Source organism: Littorina saxatilis, linkage group LG3 (assembly GCF_037325665.1).
Source record: "Littorina saxatilis isolate snail1 linkage group LG3, US_GU_Lsax_2.0, whole genome shotgun sequence".
NCBI classification, from domain to species: Eukaryota; Metazoa; Mollusca; class Gastropoda; order Littorinimorpha; family Littorinidae; genus Littorina; species Littorina saxatilis.
This window is the reverse complement of record NC_090247.1, coordinates 41,572,455-41,596,068: the sequence shown is the minus strand read 5'-3', so window position 1 is coordinate 41,596,068 and position 23,614 is coordinate 41,572,455. Positions and strand designations below refer to the sequence as shown.

The 23,614-nt window shown below is 42.9% G+C and overlaps 2 protein-coding genes across 3 annotated transcripts; one reads left to right on the top strand and one right to left on the bottom strand.

The window, feature by feature from the left end:
• Window positions 1-3,086: 3,086 nt before the first annotated feature.
• On the top strand, window positions 3,087-11,542 carry LOC138961197 (filaggrin-2-like). Its single transcript, XM_070332797.1, has 3 exons — window positions 3,087-3,260; window positions 7,304-8,120; window positions 11,526-11,542. The coding sequence occupies exons 1-3, from the start codon at window positions 3,087-3,089 to the stop codon at window positions 11,540-11,542; spliced, it is 1,008 nt and encodes a 335-aa protein (XP_070188898.1).
• A 7,053-nt stretch (window positions 11,543-18,595) lies between these two features.
• LOC138962398 (uncharacterized) lies at window positions 18,596-23,592 on the bottom strand. 2 transcript variants are annotated; one of them, XM_070334201.1, is made up of 5 exons: window positions 23,434-23,592; window positions 23,192-23,267; window positions 21,545-21,787; window positions 21,083-21,267; window positions 18,596-20,649 (listed from the first exon to the last, which is right to left on the bottom strand). In XM_070334201.1, the coding sequence occupies exons 1-5, from the start codon at window positions 23,434-23,436 to the stop codon at window positions 20,587-20,589; spliced, it is 570 nt and encodes a 189-aa protein (XP_070190302.1). In that variant the 5' UTR covers window positions 23,437-23,592; the 3' UTR covers window positions 18,596-20,586. The 2 variants fall into 2 exon arrangements, with proteins under 2 accessions (XP_070190302.1, XP_070190304.1); XM_070334203.1 differs by lacking the exons at window positions 23,192-23,267; window positions 23,434-23,592 and adding an exon at window positions 22,268-22,901.
• Window positions 23,593-23,614: the final 22 nt, after the last annotated feature.

The following is a 23,614-nucleotide window of genomic DNA, read 5'->3' as shown; positions in this document are numbered from 1 at the left end:
AATTGATCAATCTGCTTTTTACGCCTCCCAGGGAATTCCTGCTTGTCTTTTTTTTAATTTTTTTTATCGTCATAGGGTTTGGGATCTTTGAACGAGGCCAATAGTGTGGTGCCAGCATTTTCATGCTTCTATTATCACCTTGTCTGTCTCCGGGTTTGTGTCTTATTGGTTTGGGGGGTATCTATTCCTTTGATTGGGGGGGGGGGGTGAGTGTGTGTGCATGCGTGTGTGCGAGCGTGTCACTCGGTGGGCCCTGCCTGCTTGTGTGAGTGTGTTTAGATATTTACCAAACGTACTTCTCTAGCTTTATGTTCTTTGTAGGTTTCTTCGTGCATGCGCTATCTGTTTGCTTAGACTATGGTGGACTGACATCAAAGGGTGAATGTTCAACCTTCTATTGCATATTGCCTTTCTATGTTTTCGATTTCCTGCTGTAACTGAAATACTGCATGTCTGTTTCCTTATGGCGTCAACGGTCCGGAGGGTGTGGGGGGCGTAAGTTACAAAAATTCCATCGGAAAATGTAGAGATTGAGCTTCACAAAAAGACGGCAGAAGTAGCGCCCAGCTATACAGCAATAATTTTATCTAATGAAATGAAAATATCTGTTTGTGTCTGTGCGTATATCTGGTTGCGTATATCCGTGTGTCTGCCTGTCTGTTCGTCCGTGTCGACACAGTAATGAAGTAAATAACGCATTGAGTCAACATTAAATCGCTACCTACCTCGAACACTTGAATATCGATCCATGAAAATTGGTTTCACTGTTGATTTAACTTCACTTACAAATTAAGGCGAAGGAATCAAATTAATTGTGTGTGATTACTCGTGGCACTGTGGCAGAAGATCAAGTGATTGCGGTGCATGGAAAATCTCACTCGGCAAGGATATGGCTTCCCTTAGTCGTCGATTATTGTGCGAGAGCATACTCGGCAAATACTCTCGGTTTTAAGGATTAAAGGGCGAAATCAAATGGCAAACAAAGGAGCATCCCCAAAACAAATACGACATGAAAGAAATGGGATCAGGGGTGTAAATGGAAGTGGGGTTCCATCGGTCCAAATATTGGTGCCGTGAAGATTGGATTCGGTCCATGTTTTGTTATTGTATTATCTGGTGATGATGACAGCGATCAAATTTGTAAAGGCTTTTGTTTTACATATCATTCTCTCTCTCTCCCTCTCTCTCTCTCTCTCTCTCTCTCTCTCTCTCTCTCTCTCTCTCTCTCTCTCGCTCGCTCTCTCTCTCTCTCTCTCGCTCTCTCGCTCTCTGTCTCTCTCCTCTTGCTCTCTCTTTCTTTCTCTCTCTCTCGCTCTCTCTCTCTCTCTCTCTATCTATTTCTCTCTATCTCTCTCGCACACACACACACACACACACACACACACACACACACACACACACACACACACACACACACACACACACACACTTACACACACTGTGACACACACGTAATGAGAGGATAATACGAAAATGACTAGAGAGGCGGACTTTCACAATTAATTTCCTTCTCCCTTTGTGCAATTAAGTCTATCTTTAATAGAAACCCACATTGCAGGAATGGGGCATTGTCGGTGAGTCACGTGCCAGCCTGTTGTCTGACTCACGGCTTTCACGTCGTCCTGATTTCAGACAAATTCCGCTTGTTTCGGATGTCTTATTCTGCCCGATGGATACACATTTTTGGACACCCATTTTGGGGCAGCTTGCCAGACCTAGCTTAACAGATAGATAACCATAACCATCATCGATATTAATTAGAAATTCGCATGCCATGATCGCTGTCGGGCAGTAAGGTTGCTTCATGATACAAATACTTCCTTTAAGTCTGGTACCAACGCACCAAAGCGTTTCCAGAGCGAGCTGTAAGACAACATTGTTAAAATATAAAGTAATCACCCAATTTTGCTGACAATCCTTTCGTCGATAGATTGCGAATGGGTTTTTTTAACAGGCTGAGTTAAACACGAGACAGTACGACGTATCTTTTATTTTACAGTTACGTCGAGATTCGAGACTGCCCTTTCAAAAGACGCCTGATTTTAAGACGAGGGAAAAAAAACCGCAAGGTCCCTCAACGCACATCACAAGGGTATCACCCATGCCGCCCACAATAGGCAACAGAAGGGGAGCTCAAACACACCCCTGCAGCACCCCTCTTTCCGTCAAAGACAATGACCATTACGCGAACAAAAGCTCGGGCTAAACAAGCCGTGTCATCGTCTGGCACCAAAGGTTCATCATAAAGTGTTCCAGACCTTCATTTGGGCGTATTCATAACGCGTGTTTGACTTGTTCCCATTGAGCAAAGCTTTGTCGAAGGCGCAATGAATGTTAATCAGCAATTTTCCCACCAGACTCTTCTCTCTTCCCGGCCCCGGGGCCAGAGAGTGGAACACATGGTCCTCGCTTCTTCCTCGGCCAGGGTTGTGCATGGTGGCAGGCGGTGCAAGATTCCGGTTCGAACAAAACTTTAATTCCCCTGCAATATCGTGACATATATATTGTAACCGAGTGCCGTAACACTACGATCACCTCGGGAGGCGAAGTGCAATCAAACAGGATTGAAAATGTTAGGGCTAATAAAAAACTTTAATATACAAGGAATGAGGTTCTTGTAGAGCAACTTATGGCGGGGAAAAAGCAAGGCCATATGGGAGGGGAAATTCCGGAGACGGATATTCGCGAGGTGGCGATTCGGAACGTCACCAGGGCACCTATTTTTCACAAAGAACAAGATCAGAAACTATCACCAGAAGAAAGTTCTCTTGTTAGCAAGTCAACCAGTATGCCTTCGAGTAAAGCTCTCCTCTTCAAGACTTCTCAGAACTGAGTGAGCTTCTGCGATATCAGACTGAAAGTTTCGTCTTTGAATTCAATGAAACCTCTTCCGCATTCACCCAAACTCCCTCCTTACAGTCCCCCCGCCTCCCCCCCCCCCTCCCCCTCACCAACGCCCCCATTCTCAACTCCAACCCGAAAAGTCGAGAGGCTCTCAATGTCTCCCGCTTGCAGCAATGTGTGTCAGCAATAACCAATAATCAAGGAAGGCAAATAACGAACCTCAAATACGTTTTAATGAAAAAATGACGAGCGGTGACGCCAGAAGCAAGCGGCCGAAAAAAAGGATTCTTCTAAAAGACGAGGGCGGAGGCATCGTCGTTGCAATGGAACTGTTGGTGGAATACCCCAGATTCCAGTGTTTGCCCATAGTGTGGGCACTCCGGGGGGAGCCCATTGTGGGGCGGTGTGGTGAAGAGGTGGGTAAGTATCAATTAATCACTCGGGATGCGGCGTTGCCTGTGCCACTTCAAGCGTCTGACTTTTTGTAAGCAAGCACTGCTCGGACTTTTTTCTCTCTTTCTCTGAATTCTCAGTTTCTCGAGGCTATGAAATCTGAAGATGTTCTTCGCTGGGTTGTTTTTTTTTCGCCTTTCGCTCTTTTCTTTTCATTCGGGTTGGGGTTTTGTAGAAGTGCCTCACGTATTGGAACTGCAGCAGGTTCTCTCTCTCTCTCTCTCTCTCTCTCTCTCTCTCTCTCTCTCTCTCTCTCTCTCTCTCTCTCTCTCTCTCTCTCTCTTTCTCTCTCTCTCTCCTCTCTGTCTCTCTCCCTCTCTCTCTCTCTCTCTCTCTCTCTTCTCTCTCTCTCTCTCTCTCTCTCTTCTCTCTCTCTCTCTTCTCTCTCTCTCTCTCTCTCTCTCTCTCTCTCTCTCTCTCTCTCTCTCTCTCTCTCTCTCTCTCTCTCTCTCTCTCTCTCAGTATACTCGGATATAAGAGAAACTTACTTGGAAAATGTCTTTGAAATTGGTCAACTCGAAAACTCGTCAATGCAGATACTACTAACACAAAACAAAAGTAGGTTGTGGGCACTCTCCCGGTATACATTTTATGCATTCAGGCATCGACAGCAACTGCTAGGCTAAAATGAATGTGTGTACATGATTTCCGATCGATATGTTTCAACCCTTAGCACTGTATATGCACTTGTTCTTACTTGTTTCTGAGAGAGTATACATTGAAATGGAAACTCTACTCCCCCCTTGTACAAACACAACAGTGTGGTTTACAATAAAAATTCTGAGTTCTGAGTTCTGAGTTCTCTCTCTCTCTCTCTCTCTCTCTCTCTCTCTCTCTCTCTCTCTCTCTCTCTCTCTCTCTCTCTCTCTCTCTCTCTCTCTCTCTCTCTTCCGCATCCACCCACACCCCCTCCTTATTTGTCAGGTTTTCATTAAAACGTATTTGAGGTTCGTTATTTGACTTCCTTGATTATTGTTTGCTGGTTTGTTCGATTGTTTGTTTGCTGGTTTGTTCGATTGTTTGTTTGCTGGTTTGTTCGATTGTTTGTTTGCTGGTTTGTTCGATTGTTTGTTTGCTGGTTTGTTCGTTTAATTTGTTTATTTTTCAGGTTGTTTTATTTGTTTATCATTTATTAGACATTTGTATTAGAAGTAAGGACCGGTTGTAAGAAAAGACGTAACCTTAAACCTCTATCCTTGAAAAATACAATTCCATCATCATCATCTCTCTCTCTCTCTCCATTGAAAACCTGGGGCTTCATATTCCACAAGCAGGACAGTGAAGAGGACGTCAGTCGGGTGACAGGTTACGGACTTGGTCATTGGTGGGCGTTGTTGTACAGATCTAGCTCATTAACTGAATGAATGTTGCAGTACAAAAACACAGACGGGCTGAATAGCCTTGTGGTTTAGTACTTGCAGCCCACGAACGAAGATGAAGTATAAAAACTTGATGACAAACACCCTTGTGCAGATGTACAGTCCTAAAACAAATTATGAAACAGCTACGTCATAAATGAATTTAAAAAATTACAATTACATACATAATTAAATTAAACCGGCGCTGGTAAACTTTCATCACGGCTTCAACAACGTCAGTCTGGATCAAAACTCTGATCCCACGTCCAGGTTTAAAACTCCTTGGACACCTAATTCTACTGAATTCACTGTTTGATAATTATTTACAGACGTTGCCGCACACAGCCGACACAATCACTAGTTTTGTGTGGAATGTTTCGAGCACTGCACACAAACGATACACACACACAGACATAGAGAGAAAACGAAGAGACCTCGCATGACCTTACGCGACCATTCTCACCTCCCTTGACAATGCTGGCTCCGACTTGTCTGCCCTTCACTGGGTCTCCGCCCCGTGTCCGCCATCTTGTTGAATGGCGCACAGGCGTGTATTCATACGCGGCGCTTTTTGGGAAAGAGAGCTAGGTAAGAGATCGTAGGGACGATTATGTTTGACTAACGTTGTTTTCTCTGCTACTCCTTCTTGTTTGCTCGGGATATGTCTTTGCTTTTCCATGTCCTTTTCGATGAGCGGGAATAGAATGGCAGTTTACTGTAGGCCCAAAGCGGCCGGCGTCCGGGATCATCTTGTACTCTCTCTCTCTCTCTCTCTCTCTCTCTCTCTCTCTCTCTCTCTCTCTCTCTCTCTCTCTCTCTCTCTCTCTCTCTCTCTCTCTGTCTCTCTCTCTCTCTCTTCTCTCTCTCTCTGTCCGTGTCTCTCTGTCTTCCTCTCACTGTCTTTTCCTCTCTCTGTCTGTCTCTCTCTCTTTTTTCCCCTCTCTCTCTCTCTCTTTCTCTCTCTCTCTCTCTTTCTCTCTCTCTCTCTCTCTCTCTCTCTCTCTCAAACCGGATTTGTCTTGGAATTCTGCTTTTTGTTTTTCTCTGTTTTGTTCTTTCTCAGTGTCTTACTGTTTGTTTGTATTTTGCTTCTTTGTTTCTTCATGTTTGTTGGGGTATGGTTTGGTGACCTACACAAAACTCACACTGATATGTCTCTCTTCGGCTGTTGGCTGGTTGTCATTACAAAAAAAAAATGAAATAATTGAAACCCCTCATAAGACATGTTCACATTAGTTTGAATCGGATTTTTCTTGCCCAAAATGACCAGTAAGGTACACATTTTTATTACACATTTGCATCTGCAACTCAAACGCGGGTTCTTGTTCATTCGACAAAAGATGTTGAAGAAAATAAATGTTATTACAGAAGTGTAGATACTTAGGTATGTGCCTGGGTTTCTCCCGATTGTCGCAATATGATGACCTTTAGAAAGACTGCACGAAAAAGTTATTTGCTCAGTTGACACTAGCAGGAAGGAAAAATGCCGAGCTTGAGCAAACAAAACAACTGCAATTAAAAAAAACTTCGTCGCAAAAAAAAACAAATAATAAGAGGATAAAACATCCCAATTTTCCCCAAACGACCACCAAAAATACCAGGAGATCGTGACAGCTGGGTGCGGAGACAGAGATGACCGAATAAAACAACCATATATAGGAGGAGGAACTAAAAACGGAGAAGGGAAAACCCAAAAGAAAAGAACATTGAATAGAGCTAGGTAGAACAAACCCGGCCTACCCCATCCTCTTCCCTTTTATCGACTGAATGGGTTAAAAGAAATTACAAAATGGTAAAAGAAATTATTAAATAAAAAAAAAGAAACACACAACCCCACTGCTGTGCAACAGGATCGCCAGCGGAATATGTGTGCAATATCCTCAAAGGAAAAATCGCCCAAAAACATTTGTCCCAAAAACTATTAAGATTACCACACAACAACATCAAAAATTATAGACAAGCACCACTCACGGTGAGAGTAATATCCCCCTCGAACAAAATGTGTCCATTTAAACAACAACCTCTAGTCACTGCAAGGCAAGACAAAGTCTTGAGGCAAGCAACGGGTTTTTTCAGAACCTCTAGATTTCTCAAAGACTCTGTCCACCCAAGCAGACAGAACCGACAAGAAATCCAGTCGAAGACCGCCAGAAACACGGTCAACACAGCATGGTTGCGGCAGCTTCCGGGAGACAAACAGCGCCGCACGGCAACACAAGCTGCAGCAGGAGGGTGCCGCAGGCCTGCTGCGCAGCACCTTTTGTCCGCATCACACCTCCGCCGGCGGCCAATTTTTAGCTGGACCATGGTACCCGGCCGCTGGAATTCAGCTAGATCTCTCTGACTCTGACAATCTGGGTCTTTTTCTGACTCTGACACTCTTTGGGGTTTTGCTTGGGTTTGTCCATGTGGCAGTGTATTGAGTATTTTTGGGTTTACTGACGTGCCTGACCCCCGAATCTAGCAGGCTCTTTAGGGGTTTGCCTGGGTTTGCCTATGTGTATTCTCCTTCTCGGTTCACAATCCAAGGCTTTTACAAGATATAAGTCCATCCCCACACTTGGTCATATACCAAAATTCAACTCACTGACTGCTTGCTGTGGCTTTTACAAAATTAATTCATGTAAAAATTCCATCTGTGCACACAGAGCACACACAGAGCACACAGAGAGCACACAGAGAGCACACGGGGAGCACACGGAGAGCACACGGAGAGCACACGGAGAGCACACAGAGAGCACATAGAGAGCACACGGAGAGCACACAGAGAGCACACAGAGAGCACACAGAGCAAACGGAGAGCACACGGAGAGCACACGGAGAGCACGCAGAGAGCACACAGAGAGCACACAGAGAGCACACAGAGAGCACACGGAGAGCACACAGAGAGCACACAGAGAGCACACAGAGAGCACACAGAGAGCACACGGAGAGCACACGGAGAGCACACGGAGAGCACACAGAGAGCACACGGAGAGCACACGGAGAGCACACAGAGAGCACACAGAGAGCACACAGAGAGCACACGGATAGCACACGGAGAGCACACGGAGAGCAGACAGAGAGCACACAGAGAGCACACACGCACAGAGAGCACACAGAGAGCACATAGAGAGCACACAGAGAGCACACAGAGCACACACAGAGCACACACAGAGCACACACAGAGCACACAGAGAGCACATAGAGAGCACACAGAGAGCACACGGAGAGCAAACGGAGAGCAAACGGAGAGCACACGGAGAGCACACAGAGAGCACACAGAGAGCACACGGAGAGCACACGGAGAGCACACAGAGAGCACACAGAGAGCACACAGAGAGCACACGGAGAGCAAACGGAGAGCAAACGGAGAGCACACGGAGAGCACACAGAGAGCACACAGAGAGCACACGGAGAGCACACGGAGAGCACACAGAGAGCACACGGAGAGCACACGGAGAGCACACAGAGAGCACCCAGGCTGTAAATATTTAGTATGTGAATTAAAAAAATTAGAAAATGGAAGGTTATTTGAACGTTTTATTTATGACAAAACAAAACGTAACATTCACCAGAACTTCGACCCAATGTTCTTTAAAAGTAGATAGACAGATAAACACTAATGATACAAATAATGAACTTAGCTTGGAAAATCTTCTATGTCGCTTGCCAGTCAAATATCAATGACCAAATGAATGACATAGAAAGGAAATGTCATTAAATGATCTTTCTTCTTTGTACAAAAAAACACAAAAAACTCATTGCATAATGGGTGTAAAAAAAATGGGAACATATAGCTATGCGTCAAGTTCTGACCAATGGGATGACAAACGTGATGGAGACACGTTTCTTTTATTCTTTATTTCATTAGTTTTTCTTTCTGTCTGTCTTTTTTTGTCTGGCTTTCTTTCTTTCTATCTTCTTCTGTTTGTATATTTGTTGCATGCCTGTTTGCTTGTTTGTTTGTTGAAATAAATTACTTTATTGGTGTCAGAGGTCCCTTCGAAGCACGATGGGGAAAGGTGATGGCTGTGAGGGCTATGCATGCACTGTGCGGTTCTATACCAAAATCACGACTAAAGGGCTTAAATGTGAAAAGCCGTTAGCTCGCAAATTGACGGCAGAGTTAAGTTCTCAAGGCGTATAAAAGACGCAGGGTGTGTCATTTCTTCAGGTGTATTCACGCCTTTCACTCACCCCCCCCCCCCCCCTCCCCCCACCTCCTCCTGCCCTCAAACGGGACACTGAGAGAACACCTGTGTGATTATCCCTCTAAGTCCAGTTTACTCATAAACTCCCACCCTTCATATCCCCTCCGCGCTTCCCACCAGCACACCCATCCCCACAACTCCATCATTCTACTCATAAACCTACTCACTTCAACAACCAACTTTCAGCAAGTATATTGCTCCATCGAATCTTACAATCTAAACCTGAGAGGCTAATAATGAAATATATACAGCAGCACGAATATCCCGTCAAGGGCTAAACTTTTATATTGCCCTAACTTTCCGGCCGTTAGATTTGTGATTGTGTCTCCGTGCCACAAGTCTCTGGGTGTCTGGGAACTTCGACTAGGGTGGCCCGTCCCCCATCTTGTTCTCTCCACACAGGCGTCTAGTTCATATTCTGCTGGCTGAATGGACACGGGCAATCGTGCCACCACCGCCCCCCTTTACCTTTCTCTTTGTGGGATTCTTTTTTGCGAAGAGTTGACTCCTTGCGTTTTGTACGGGCAGAGAGTTTTTCATTCAACCTCCCCGCTTGGTTTATTATACGACCTTTTCATTCATTTTCCCTTACGGGCCATTTTACTTGGACTGTGCGCTGAGCTACAGGTGTTTGCTTCTTTGCTTTGAGGTGTGGGTATGAGTGTATATGTGGGGGGGGGGGGGGGTTGGGGGGCGGGGCAGCACGGGATTATTTCTCTTTTCTTTTTTTAGGGGCGGAGTGGGTGGTGGGGGGGTGGGGGGGGCTATTCTGAACATATGTCTGATGTGCATTGCGGGGTGTCAATAGATTCTCGTTTCTTTGAAATGATTTAATCGTCTACTCGGGTATAATGATATTACACGGCGGTTTGACATGTCCCACCCTTGAAAGACAGGACGGTCAGTCTAAAAGAAACGAATGGCTGTGAATAAAGACAACAGTGAGAATAATGCAGAACCAATCTCCTGGCACCAAAGAGAGTACAATGCAGTGGAACGGGCAAATGACTTCATTTAAAACTCAGGATGGTCCGTTGTGAACTGAAGCCGGGTTAAATAAGTCCGACCCGAGAGAAGGTCACTGCCAATTAATGGCAAATTACTTCAACAAAATCAGTTAACGAACATGTAGCAATTGTCATCACAAACACTTGTTGTTTTGACCACTGGGTTAATGAAACATAAAAACCAAAGACGATAAAGACCTACCTGCAAGATCAACGTTATGTTGCCGGAAAACTGGAATCAAAGGGCAGGGGCGGAACCAGGGGTTTTTTTCGGGGTTTCCGCACCCCCCCCCCCCCCACCTCTCTCCCACCCCAGCCTAAAAATAAATAAAAATAAAAGAGAGAAAAAATGAAAAGAAGAAAAAGATAAATTTGAAATTAAAGAGAAACTGATGGCTCAGATTGCACCAGAATGCTCCATTTTCCTTGATTTTTATCAAATTTTTTCTGCGGGGGCATACCCCCGGACCCCCCTGGGATACGGCCTTTGTCTTCTAAGTGACGGTTTTGGAAAGTAGTTGGGTAATTTGTTGGCTCAGGTTGCACCAGATCAGTCAATTGTCCTTGTTTTGATCCAAATTAGTCTTCTTACATTTACTTTTTGGAAGGTGTATTAGGGGAAGTTTCTTTGCTCAGATTACACCAGATTGCTCCATTTTCCTTCCTTTTATCAACATTTTCCGGGGGTGGGGGTGGGGGCAAGACCTGGGACCCCCCTTGGAGGTTCGAACGCTTCGCGCCCTCAACTTAACGCTTCGCGTTGTCGAATTATCCCTAAAAGAAATTTGGAAACCCCCCCTTGAAAATGATGTGATCCGCCCCTGAAAGGCTTAGTGTTGCTGGCAAGACATGAGTACTTTTCTTGTGTGTTTTTTCTTGGTTACTGATATTTTTAGGATTAAGGTGTGGGAGTTTTACGAGTCTTTAAAAGGGGTAGGGGTTGGGGTATCCACTGTATATCACATTAAACTGTACAAACAATGGCATACATTATAAAGTTGACTGAAGCCTGTTTGTTGTATCGTGTGCCTGGGGTGTGAATGGTTTGTCAAAGTGTCTCACGGTGACGGCGTGTCTAATGGACGGGGTGTATGGGCCATCACGCAAGGGGCGGTCATGTCTTGTTGCTTAGGACAAACACTTCTCCTTACCGTGGATTTCCTACCCGGTGCCCAGTCTCACTCTTCTCCAGGCACACACACGCACACATAAACAAACATACATGCACACACACACGCACACATTATTAAACATACATATACGAACACACACACACAAACACACACACACACACACACACACACACACACACACACACACGCGCGCGAGGTGTGGCTTGACTTGGGTCTGCTTCATAGGACACAGTTCTGAAGACATATTCTCATATTACACACTGCTCCGACGAAGAGATTTGGATTGCTGTATTCTGCAATTTCTGATTTATCTTCAGTTTCAAGCAATTCATGCACATATTTGTCGTGCAATACAAGCACACGTTTCAAAATTGGGTACCTGGACTACCAACTATCATGTATAGGGAGGGGGTCTTTGGTCGCCTCAGAGGAACTTTAGAGCATCCGAAGACCAGGAGGTTTTCGTAAAATTGCTTGGGGAAAGATCTGGCAAAACATGTTCTTAAAGCAGCATAATGCAGGACCCGCTGTTTTCAGGCTTAGTGCTTCCCTGAACCCCCTCCGTGATTTTTTTAATGCGGTTTGTTTGTTGTTGTTTTTGTTGTTGTTGTTGTTGTTGTTGTTGTTGTTGTTGTTGTTGTTGTTGTTTGCTTCGATGGTGTGTACAGGACGCAGGGACGCACAGTGTGTGGAGCCCCGATAGTATGTGCGATGTCTTACCGGTGTTGGCAGGGATTAAAAAAAAAAGCGAAAATAGACCGAAGGGAGTTCTCCACCTTTCACCGTCTTCAAAACAAAGTCCATGTGATCACCAACTGATTCAAAGCAGGTCAGATTACCGCCGTTGTTTACAATCCCCGCGCGGCATTGTGTTGTGTTCTTTCCGGCGAGGGAATGAGAAAAACAAACAAGGTGAAGAAAGGGAGGGGATCAGTTACAGCTTCTGTGAACCAATTACAAGACAGCTTGCAGACATAACTCTCCAATGATGACCTGTATGATCCATCGTGCAAAAGACGAGGTGGATTAGTGGTTCGAACTATTGTTGTGCAGTCGAACCTGTTCATAACGACCACCCGAGTGACCGACCAAAAGGGTCGTTATGGACAGGTGGTCGCCATGGAAAGGTGTGTACATGTGAAGGTGTGTGGGAAATATTTGTAATGTGATTACTCGGCTGTGAAACCCAACTCCTGTGATATGAGAGGGTAAATTTACATAGTGCAATATCATATTTGATTGTATCCCTTTTATGTTTTATGTTTTATGTGTGTCGTCCTATACAATTGTTGTTATAATCGTTTACAGGCAGACAGGGTGTGCCGAAGAAAAATTTCCATTTTTATGTAATATTTTAATGGACAATAAAGTGCTGTTATTGTTATTATTGTTATTGTTAATATATATATATGTTACAGTAAATTCATCAAACCAGTCAATTTGTAAATTAACTCCGTAAATTTACAAATTTACTGAAAAATTCAGGAAATTTACAAATTTACTGAGTTTGACACCCAGGAAATTTTTAAATTTACTGAAAATTTCAGTAAATTTACAAATTTACTGGTTTGATGAATTTACTGTAACATATATACGAAAACAACTTGTCGAGGATCCTTTGAGGTGGTCGTAATGGACAAGAATTCGTTTTTAAGAGGTGGTCGCCAGGTCAGATTCCTTTTCTGGATTGTTTATGAGTCAGTTAATGTTGTGATTTTAGATTGGTTTTGAAGAAATTGTTTTATGTTGAAGTTTATAACTTTTTTCCACATGCCCCAGGACGCTCCGAGATTGAATAAAAACCTGTTACCTATATAAGAAGCTTAATCAGAAGATTTTAGTCACCTCACGGGCCTAGTTCAGGAACTGAAGACACGCCGATTCTGCTTTTTTAAACAAAATATGTCAAATGGCCTGCGACGCGATTAGCAACTTTCAAGACTTTAACGACGCATGCATTGCAGCAATTATAGGCAGTCCATTCGTAGGTCATACATGGACTTCGACTGATTCCAAGTGAGTGCAAGGATTCGAGGATTCGTTCTAGACGAGCTTTACTTGGCTAGCTTATCTCACCGCTACCTTTTCTTGACAAATCCGGGTGACTTCGTATCAACGATGTCGGAAAAGCATGAGCCTTTTCAGCCCTCCGTTGTTCATGTAGAATGGTGACTGGCTTTATGCTGTCGAAAGTCAGTCTTCGACATTTCAGCGTCAGTGTAACAGACACATCTTTCTTTTGCTTGAGTTCGTGTCCTAGTTGCATACTGTCAATTGTTTCATGTCATGGACTTTGATTAACATTGAATAACACATCTGTCTTAAATCACTGGGAAAAGAAGGACGCAGAATTTAAACATCCAACCAACGATCCATCAGTCAGAAGAACTATGTGTCGGAAGACTGGTTGTGGGCACGGTCAGCAAGTCACGAGCCGAGGAAACTCCTTCCCTCTTGCCTCCGCCCTCCACACCCGCCTCAATCACTTATGCAAATGATGCAGGTAAGGCAAGACGCCTTGGTCGCCCGCTAAAGACAACAACAGCGCGCACCCGCTTCGACAATCGGCGTTCAGATCGATCTTGATCAAGCGCGAGTAACCCTTGCTCTTGTTTCATTAGTGGCTGAAGTCTTCTTGATTACTTGATTACTTTGCTCGATCAAACAACAAATGGATGGTTCGTTAGAGCGGGGTACAATAACAAATGGAAATTTGCTCTTTGATTATTAAACAACAGTAAGTGGGGTTCTTATTCAACTATTCTGTTGTATTATTTTTCTCGATCGCGACCTTTATGTCTATGTATATACGGTTCTTTTCACTGACAGCAACTAGAACAAGGGAATATAAAATCTGTTGTCAAATGCTCTTTCTGTGCCTCCAGACAAAAGCTATAGAATCCGGCCGTTATACAATATCTAACGCCAAATAATATTTAAAATCACAAAACTTAGAACACTGAGAACACCTATAAAGAAGCTAGCGTGAAAGAGCACGCCAGCTTTGCGCCGAAACAGGAATTTGTGTTGGCAGATCCTTAGCCGTCGTCGGAAAGCCCAGGAATCTCCAACCCTTGATTCTCTTGCTCCAAAAACTTCTCACACAAGACAGATTCCCCGCACTAACAAGTCCACAGCTCTGACGATTTGCAAACAATTTCCAGGTCAAATTACGGAAGAACGTCATAATTCCCCCCGCAGATCAGTGTGGTCACAATTTGCAGAGCAGGGATTATTTCGTCGAAGAGGACGCCGGGATTGTGACGAAGGTGGTTCCGGACCTTCCGGGACACGCAGCGAAGGATGGTGGGTTGTTTTTGTTAGACCCAGAAACGACAAAATGGTCAGAGGGCGGCGTTACAATGAGAACGCTTCAACCATCGTCCTGTAACAGGCTGCTGAAACAATAGCCGCGTGTTTTTGATTGGACCTAGCAATGTGTGAACCCCAAACCTGAAAACAAAAATAAAGATTATCCATTTTATCTAAATTCAGACACCTCTCATATAGCTCATTCAAACATGTCTCAGAAGCATCATATTTAAATTTATTCCCCCCTCTGCTTCTTTACCTCTGTAAACTTGTAGAGCTAGTTATTTTTCGTTATTCCCCCCTCTGCTTCTTTACCTCTGTAAACTTGTAGAGCTAGTTATTTTTCGATAATGACCCAGCAACCAAACAAATAACGAGCCAGCAACAGCCTGAATCCTCGATAGTGCAATGGGTTGAGAAGCTGTTCTGTTTTGGTACTACTTTTGCGACTGAAAAGTTCCGAACGCTCTATACGTACGAAATATACATCTCTGGAGCAAACAATACACACATACTGCATTTAAATTAACAACTACAGGCCTGAACACATGAATCTCCATATAAAATCCATGAGTTAGGTTGTTTTCTGAATCTAGATCTGCCGTGCACACACCGTTCATCACAAGCAAATTCCCAAGGCAAGTAACTCATACTCTTGCCGACAAGAGTAGTTCCCCTTCTTTTAACGCAGTTTCTTCGACAACACTGATTGCAATCCGACGGTCAGTTTTCAACAATATTTCATTTTATAAACAGATCACACGCAACCAAATGCACACATCTCATCAATTTAAACAACATAAAGCGGTTTCATACACTATTTTCCCCAAAACAATGAACTTCATACAGTAATTAACGTTGGAACACGGGTGCAAAAGTTCGTCTGCTAGTCCCATTTGACGAAAGAACATTATCCTAAACTATACTAAAACATAAACAGAACACACAATATCTGCCTTTACCGCCACAGCAGAATAACAGCATATCTGTGTACTTGATTTTAGTCTAAAACAGGGAAACTGACAAGAAGTGTTAACAGAATGGAATGATTTGCACGGAACTATACAACCGCGCATTAATCGATCGCCTGCGCAGGTTGACTGGTTGAGTGATTCGGATTCGATCAAACTTTCGCACAAAAACTCCTGTTTTCTTTGAATAACTGAAGAAAGGAGGAATAAAGAGGTTACACACCTCGTCTCAGTGATTATTAAAAATAATGGTCTCAGTTCGCGGTCATGAAAAAGCTCGCTGAAGCTCGCATTTTTCATGATCCGCCAACTTCGACCATTATTTTTAATAATCACTGAGACTCGGCATGTAACCTCTACATAATGACCCAGCAACCAAACAAATAACGAGCCAGCAACAGCCTGAATCCTCGATAGCGCAATGGGTTGAGAAGCTGTTCTGTTTTGGTACTACTTTTGCGACTGAAAAGTTCCGAACGCTCTATACGTACGAAATATACATCTCTGGAGCAAACAATACAAACATACCGCATTTAAATTAACAACTACAGGCCTGAACACATGAATCTCCATATAAAATCCATGAGTTAGGTTGTTTTCTGAATCTAGATCTGCCGTGCACACACCGTTCATCACAAGCAAATTCCCAAGGCAAGTAACTCATACTCTTGCCGACAAGAGTAGTTCCCCTTCTTTTAACGCAGTTTCTTCGACAACACTGACTGCAATCCGACGGTCAGTTTTCAACAATATTTCATTTTATAAAAAGATCACACGCAACAAAATGCACACATCTCATCAATTTAAACAACATAAAGCGGTTTCATACACTATTTTCCCCAGAAAACTGAACTTCATACAGTAATTAACGTTCGAACACGGGTGCAAAAGTTCGTCTGCTAGTCCCATTTGACGAAAGAACATTATCCTAACACGATACTAAAACATAAACAGAACACACAATATCTGCCTTTACCGCCACAGCAGAATAACAGCATATCTGTGTACTTGATTTTAGTCTAAAACAGGGAAACTGACAAGAAGTGTTAACAGAATGGAATGATTTGCACGGAACTATACAACCGCGCATTAATCGATCGCCTGCGCAGGTTGACTGGTTGAGTGATTCGGATTCGATCAAACTTTCGCACAAAAACTCCTGTTTTCTTTGAATAACTGAAGAAAGGAGGAATAAAGAGGTTACACACCTCGTCTCAGTGATTATTAAAAATAATGGTCTCAGTTCGCGGTCATGAAAAAGCTCGCTGAAGCTCGCATTTTTCATGATCCGCCAACTTCGACCATTATTTTTAATCATCACTGAGACTCGGCATGTAACCTCTACAAATCATCCCATGCATCTGGACGCAGCTCTCCAGTGTCCAGAATATCATATTGTCTAGTTGTTCCTAAATTCACCGTTTCTTGCTGTATTTTACTTTTTTTAGAACCCAAAGCCGAATGTTATTTGAGTTTTCGAGAAGATTGCAAATAGCGGTTCGAAGAATACTAAGTTTTAAAAAGCATCAGCCAGTCGCCACTGGCTACCGGCGCTGCATGCAACTGAGCATTTTATATGTGCTTCAATGTTTTTTGTTTTTTTTTAAGTCTTTGCAGCGGTGTACGTGTCATAATACATATACAATTTCAACGAGCAAAGTCAACCACATGCAACAGGAATCCATTAAATGAGGCGCTCGGGGTTCATGATAGGCTACACATGTGTCATAAGCAGTGTGGTTATTTCAAATGTGTGTTTTTTTTAACTCATTATTGCCTTTCATTGACTGTCAATAATTTTGTTTTCAAGCATATTCCTCTTTAACGGATAGCGCTAATTATTATTACATTTGTTTTCTTTTCACTCGGTGTCTATGTTTTCTTGGTGCTGTTATGCAGTGCAGCCGGCTGTTACTACTGAGACAAGAGTGAATGAAATCGTTCCAACGACAGTTCTGTTTCCATACTTCTTGCACGCAACTTTACCAAGGTTCATATGGCCATCTCATCAGTCATCACAGTTTTAATTAATCACAGAAAACCAATACTCACACCAACCTCACGAGAACAAAGACAGCAAGCACAGAAGAACTGGAATAGGCGGACTACTTCCAGCAATCCAATTAAGGGGAGGGAACAGCGCAGTACACGAGCAGACGGCATGCTCAGAAGCCGGAACATTCTGGAAGCTTGGAGAAGCAACATGACGGAATCTTGCACCAACACGCAAGAGCAGGATCGAGGCACGTCTCAACATCACCGGATACCTCCGCAGCAAATTTCTTTTCAGTGTCCCCGATGGAGCATCATCATAAAGTCCATGCAAGAGTGTCTTCGCTGTCATGTAGAGTGAAACCCATCTTTCAAACAAATCTGAGAGAAAAAAAAGCCAGGTCGTAAAATGGAGGGAGTCTTAAAATAGATGTAAATGTTTAGAGGGATGGACAGAAAATCTGAGAAAGCGGTCCCACTGTACTGCAATAAAAAAAAAGTTAAATAGAGTGCGGCAATATAATATTCCTTTGCAAGAGAACGCTTTGCTTGGGAAGAGATCTTCCAACCTCGTGAGGCCGCGGAGTCGCGGTCGATGCAGCTGCAATGGATAGCAACATCTTGCTGTGATGACTTCACAAAAACGTGACTGGATCTGTAAGGCCTATTCGGACAAAAGTCTCCCCCGAAAGCGGCGTACGGATGCCTGAATGGCGGGGTAAAAATCGGTCCTACACGTAAAAACCCACTCTTGCAAAAATATGAGTGAACGTGGGAGTTTCAGCCCATGAACAAAGAAGAAGAAGAAGAAGAAGAAGAAGAAGGACTAAAGTCAAAACCGTAGTCCCCATCCTTCCTTGCGATTTCTAAATTTGAAAGTTCTTATCTCCCTTCCTTCGCAGCTTTCGACGGTTCTGACTTCGCTCGGGAGAAAGTATCAGGAATATGTTCACACAATAAAGACTCTTTTGTTGGGACAGCTGAATACGAACAACCATGGAGAATGACAGTAGGGTTTGCTTTCAAGTTGTTGACAAGATAAGTCTATTGTCGGCGATTCTCGTGCGTGCATACATGCTTGCATTCCTGTGAGCCGTGTTTTATGCTTTGATATTGTATTTATCTTGTTCTTTTCGTCTCTTTTTTTTCCCGTTGGTTGTTTGTTTGCTTTTATTTATTTGTTTTGTATGAAGGGGACTGGGTGGTCTCTCTCTCTCTCTCTCTCTCTCTCTCTCTCTCTCTCTCTCTCACACACACACACACACACACACACACACACACACAACCACACACACACACACAGTGACACACACACATACACACACCGGCAGCAACCTTCCGTTGACAAATTGTTTACTTTCTTTTGCAAAACAGCCCATTTGCATCCAAGACAGATCCTAAGTCAAGAAATCGCCAACGTTATGTTGGAGCAGTTAAACATTCTCCAATGTTTTAAACAGAAAAAAATATCACTTCTGTTTACTACACCGAAGAACGTATACATCTTCAAAGAAATGACAAAGAGAAGATGTGATTATCACACAACTGCAACTGACAGAAGTCTTCATCTTCATTAAAATCTACATATCATATTGTGTTTATAGATCATATGTTATATGACTGGCGAGGCTGTCTTTGATTCCACACAATTGCATTTGGTAGTAGTGATTAGCAGAAGAAAAGTCCACAGAACTAGCGACAGAAAGCACACTGCAAGGGAAATAATTCATCCAAAAAGGAGAGCTTAGAACAGGGTTGTAAATGTGCTTATTCTCTCCCCTCCATCGCCGCAAGCCGTCCTGTTTTTACATTTAGTTAAGTTATGACTAAATGTTTTAACATCGAGGGGGGAATCGAGACGAGGGTCCTGGTGTATGTGTGTGTGTGTGTGTGTGTGTGCGTGCGTGTAGAGCGATTCAGACCAAACTACTGGACCGATCTTTATGAAATTTGACATGAAAGTTCCTGGGTATGATATCCCCATACCTTTTTTTCATTTTTTTGATAAATGTCTGATGACGTCATATCCGGCTTTTCGTGAAAGTTGAGGCGGCACTGTCACGCCCTCATTTTCAACCAAATTGGTTGAAATTTTGGTCAAGTATTGTTCGACGAAGCCCGGACTTCGGTATTGCATTTCAGCGTGGTGGCTTAAAAATTAATTAATGACTTTGGTCATTACAAATCTGAAAATTGTAAAAAAAATATTTCTTTTATAAAACGATCCAAATTTACGTTCATCTTATTCTCCATCATTTGCTGATTCCAAAAACATATAAATATGTTATATTTGGATTAAAAACAAGCTCTGAAAATTAAATATATAAAAATTATTATCAAAATTAAATTGTCGAAATCAATTTAAAAACACTTTCATCTTATTCCTTGTCGGTTCCTGATTCCAAAAACATATAGATATGATATGTTTGGATTAAAAACACGCTCAGAAAGTTAAAACGAAGAGAGGTACAGAAAAGCGTGCTATCGTTCTCAGCGCAACGAATACCCCGCTCTTCTTGTCAATTTCACTGCCTTTGTCGTGAGCGGTGGACTGACGATGTTACGAGTATACGGTCTTGCTGCGTTGCATTGCGTTTAGTTTCATTCTGTGAGTTCGACAGCTACTTGACTAAATGTTGTATTTTCGCCTTACGCGACTTGTTACTACTTTTGTGTGCTTGTGGTGCTGATATTTGCGAGTATTTATGTACCTGCAAAATAAGTACAAGATTTAATACTAACTTATTGATCGGGTTTTTTCTAATAAAAATGAGTGCCTCACATAGTTTAAGTAGAATGCTGTTTTGTTTTCCCTTTCAGCTACTCTTAGCATGGGTAACAGAAAGGTGTACTAAAAACCAAGCACAGTGTGACAGGCAAAATAGATTCATACAAAGTGTAACGTAGTTCCAAATTTTATTTGTATGGGTTGGAAGACATGATACATGAAAAAAATAAATTACTGTCTGATATTGTTTTCCTGTGGTAATGAATTAAACAGTCATGAAAGCAAGCAATTTTATAGTGAACATTATGTTAATACTTGTCAGTCTTTGTTTCATTTCATGTTGTTAAGCTAGCATGGTATAAGAAAGAAGCATAGGTATTGACAACTCTCTCTCTCTCTCTCTCTCTCTCTCTCTCTCTCTCTCTCTCTCTCTCTCTCTCTCTCTCTCTCTCTCTCTCTCTCTCTCTCTCTCTCTCTCTCTCTCTCTCTCTCTCTCTCTCTCTCTCTCTCTCTCTCTCTCTCTTACACACACACACACACACACACGCACGCGCGGGTACCCTCCCTCCCTTTCACCCCCAAATCAGGATCAGGGTCAAGTTTTTCCTAGTAAAAAGTCCACAGTCAGTCTTGCTGTTATTTCATTGTCTGGTACCATCTGCACAGAGAAAAAAACTTGATCAAGTGACAAGTGAAAGTATCTTCACAGGAAAAATATGTTTTTAACTGAAAGAAGCTAATTTAACTCATTTGAATCATTAAAATACATAATACATAGCACAAATAAAACACACGCACACATACACGCACGCACACACACACGCACACACACACACACACACATATATATATATATATATACATACATACAGGCAGACCTACATTATGCAAGCATGCATGTGCGCACACATGCATAAGTATGCAAGCATACACACATAGACACACAAAAGCATGCATGCACACAAACAGACTCTACTCTCTCCCTCTCTCTCTCTCTGAGTCTCTCTATTTATTTCTCTTTCTCTGTTTATCTCTCTCTCTCTCCCCCTCCCTCTGATGCAGGCATACACCATGATACACACAGTACACACCCTGAAGAACTCATCTTGACTGATCTCTCCAGGCCTGTTGAGGTCAGGATGCTGTAAGGCTCGGTACGTGAGATCCAGTATGTGATCATCAGTAATAGCACTGCCAAACAACAGCTTGTACACGCGAAACATCTCATCATGAGTAAGAAGCCCCATTTCATACACGTCTACAAGTTGGAACAGATCTGAAATACAAAAAGAACAGACTTATTTGTGTAAAATTGTAAGTAAATGTAACATATTGGTAAAATATACAGATGCTGATGTGTCTCAACACAGATGTAAATGCTTGAGAGCGCAAGCTCTCTCTCTCTCTCTCTCTCTCTCTCTCTCTCTCTCTCTCTCTCTCTCTCTCTCTCTCTCTCTCTCTCTCTCTCTCTCTCTCTCTCTCTCTCTCTCTCTCTCTCTCTCTCTCTCTCTCCGAACACTCCCACATTAGTTGATAATTCTCCTGAAACTTACAATTTTTCTTTACTTCCGCTGGAGTTTTTGAACTGAGGAGAGACAGCACACTGAAGAAAGTCTTGGGGTGAATGCGCTGCGTTCCTTCATCCAGGTGAGCTTCAAGGATGCTGGCAGCGAACTTGTTCCCCGTGAACTCGGACATGGTCAGACAGTCTGCTAGTGTGATGCCTTCCTCTCCTTTGTATGAGCTGTCGTAGGCTGAGTAGCGTTTCATCAGGACCTGAATCTCCTTCTGGTTGACTTGTAAGACACAACATTGCAATACATTGAATCAATCTCTTGTCAATAAGAGAATGCATGCGTGTTTTTCTAGATATTTCAAATCACATTGCTTACTCATTAAACTCAGTGCACACACAGACACCGGTAACACTGATTTTACCTCATGAAGCAGACTATAGCAGGCATGGCATACTACAAGAAATTTTTCGCATAATATGTACAATTTAATATGTGGAGTCCAGCTATAACGAACCTGGGTATAACGAAATCCCTCTTTTAACAAACTGCCATTGATTTCCCGGCAGACAGCCTTCTATTTCTTACTTGTTACTTTCCGGCTACATCGAACCTTTTGAACTCATTTGCATAACGAACCCCTCTTTTAACAAACACGTTTTCATCGCCCCAGAGCCGTTTTGTCTCTAAAAGTCACAAGGCTACTACGAACTGATGTCAATAATTGTCTCCAAAGACAAAAATACACAAAAATACACAAACACAAGTGCACATCGCGTGATGAACGAACTCTGAACACACTAACAGCGGGAGGTGCACGGAACAGATCGAACCAAAACCGAAAGTTGTGGTGACGTCATGACATTTTGCGATGTACGTCAGCGAAGCTCGTGCACATGTGGTCTGTCTTGCTAAAAACAATGGCTGACGAACATGGTTTCGAAATCTGGAACTGTTTTTTTGTTTTCTCCGATCCGTGACCGAGTGACGCGATATAGAACCACGCGTTCGTTTGAATCAATACTCTCATCAGGCAGTGAAGTCTCCTAAATTGCTCAACGCCGTGGACAGTCCGGAGTGCAGTTATGTCCCGTGAATCAGTGAGCGAGTCAAAGTTTTATCGTGAAAACTGACGCTTTTCATGCACCTCCCGCTGTTAGTTTGCCTCTCTCTATGGATTATATTATGAAGCTGTTGAAAACATGCAGAGATTGTACTCTCCAAGGAAAGATCGATGGGACGATCATTTGAAGGTGATTGGGAAAACTTGTCTTGAGGCCATTTAGGGTTGAAAACTCTACAGCGAATTACTGATATAACGAACTAAAATGTATCTCCCTTGAGATTCGTTGTACCCGGACTCCACTGTACTTGTCTTTGGTGAATTTCTGCATGGATATTCGGGTTTTATATTTAAAAGTACAGCGACAGTCTTTCTCAGTCAAAGTTTTGTTCAAGGATTTTCGCCCTTAGACATGTAGCGATTTCTAATGTTTGTATTCACGCACACACATAAGGACACACACGCACACACACACGCACGCACACACACAAATACAGAGACTGAGAGAGACAGAGACAAAGTAAACAAGAATTCGTACACACACACACACACACACAGCTACTGAGGGAGGGGAGATCGAGAGAGGGAGATCGAGAGAGGGAGTCCATTATCAGTCAACTTACAAGGTGTGTTTGACGTTAACGCGTTTGCATCACCCGAGGGTACGGCATTAGCCTTAGCAGATCCTGCACCATTCCCCTGAAAGATATCAACACGCTAAATACTGTAATATATTACTTGCACATCGTTGAGAGAATGTGATAGTCACCTCTTCAAAAACTAAAGTCTAAAGACGTGATCAAACGTGTCGATTTCTTACAACTTTTAGACGGCTAAACGTACAGATAAGTAAAAACAGCCTTACCATGATAAACCAAAACTGTCCAGCAAATGTTCTAGAAACAATTATTAGGAATTGTATGTGCAAAACACAACACAACTGTTACAACTGCCGATAAAAGTCGCGAGCGAGAAATTGTTTACATGTTGGCAAGTTCGCGTGAAGTTTTGCAAGGGACATTACTCGAAGTTTTCTTCAAGAATTC

Coding starts and splice junctions, on each gene's coding strand:
- LOC138962398 (XM_070334201.1), bottom strand. Junction 21,788..23,191: donor GTTAACGTCAAACACACCTT/GTAAGTTGACTG, acceptor GTGTCTTACAAG/TCAACCAGAAGGAGATTCAG. Junction 20,650..21,082: donor GTCAAGATGAGTTCTTCAGG/GTGTGTACTGTG, acceptor TTCTCTGTGCAG/ATGGTACCAGACAATGAAAT.
- LOC138961197 (XM_070332797.1), top strand. CDS start 3,087: ATGACGAGCGGTGACGCCAGAAGCAAGCGGCCGAAAAAAAGGATTCTT. Junction 3,261..7,303: donor TGGGGCGGTGTGGTGAAGAG/GTGGGTAAGTAT, acceptor CTGTGCACACAG/AGCACACACAGAGCACACAG.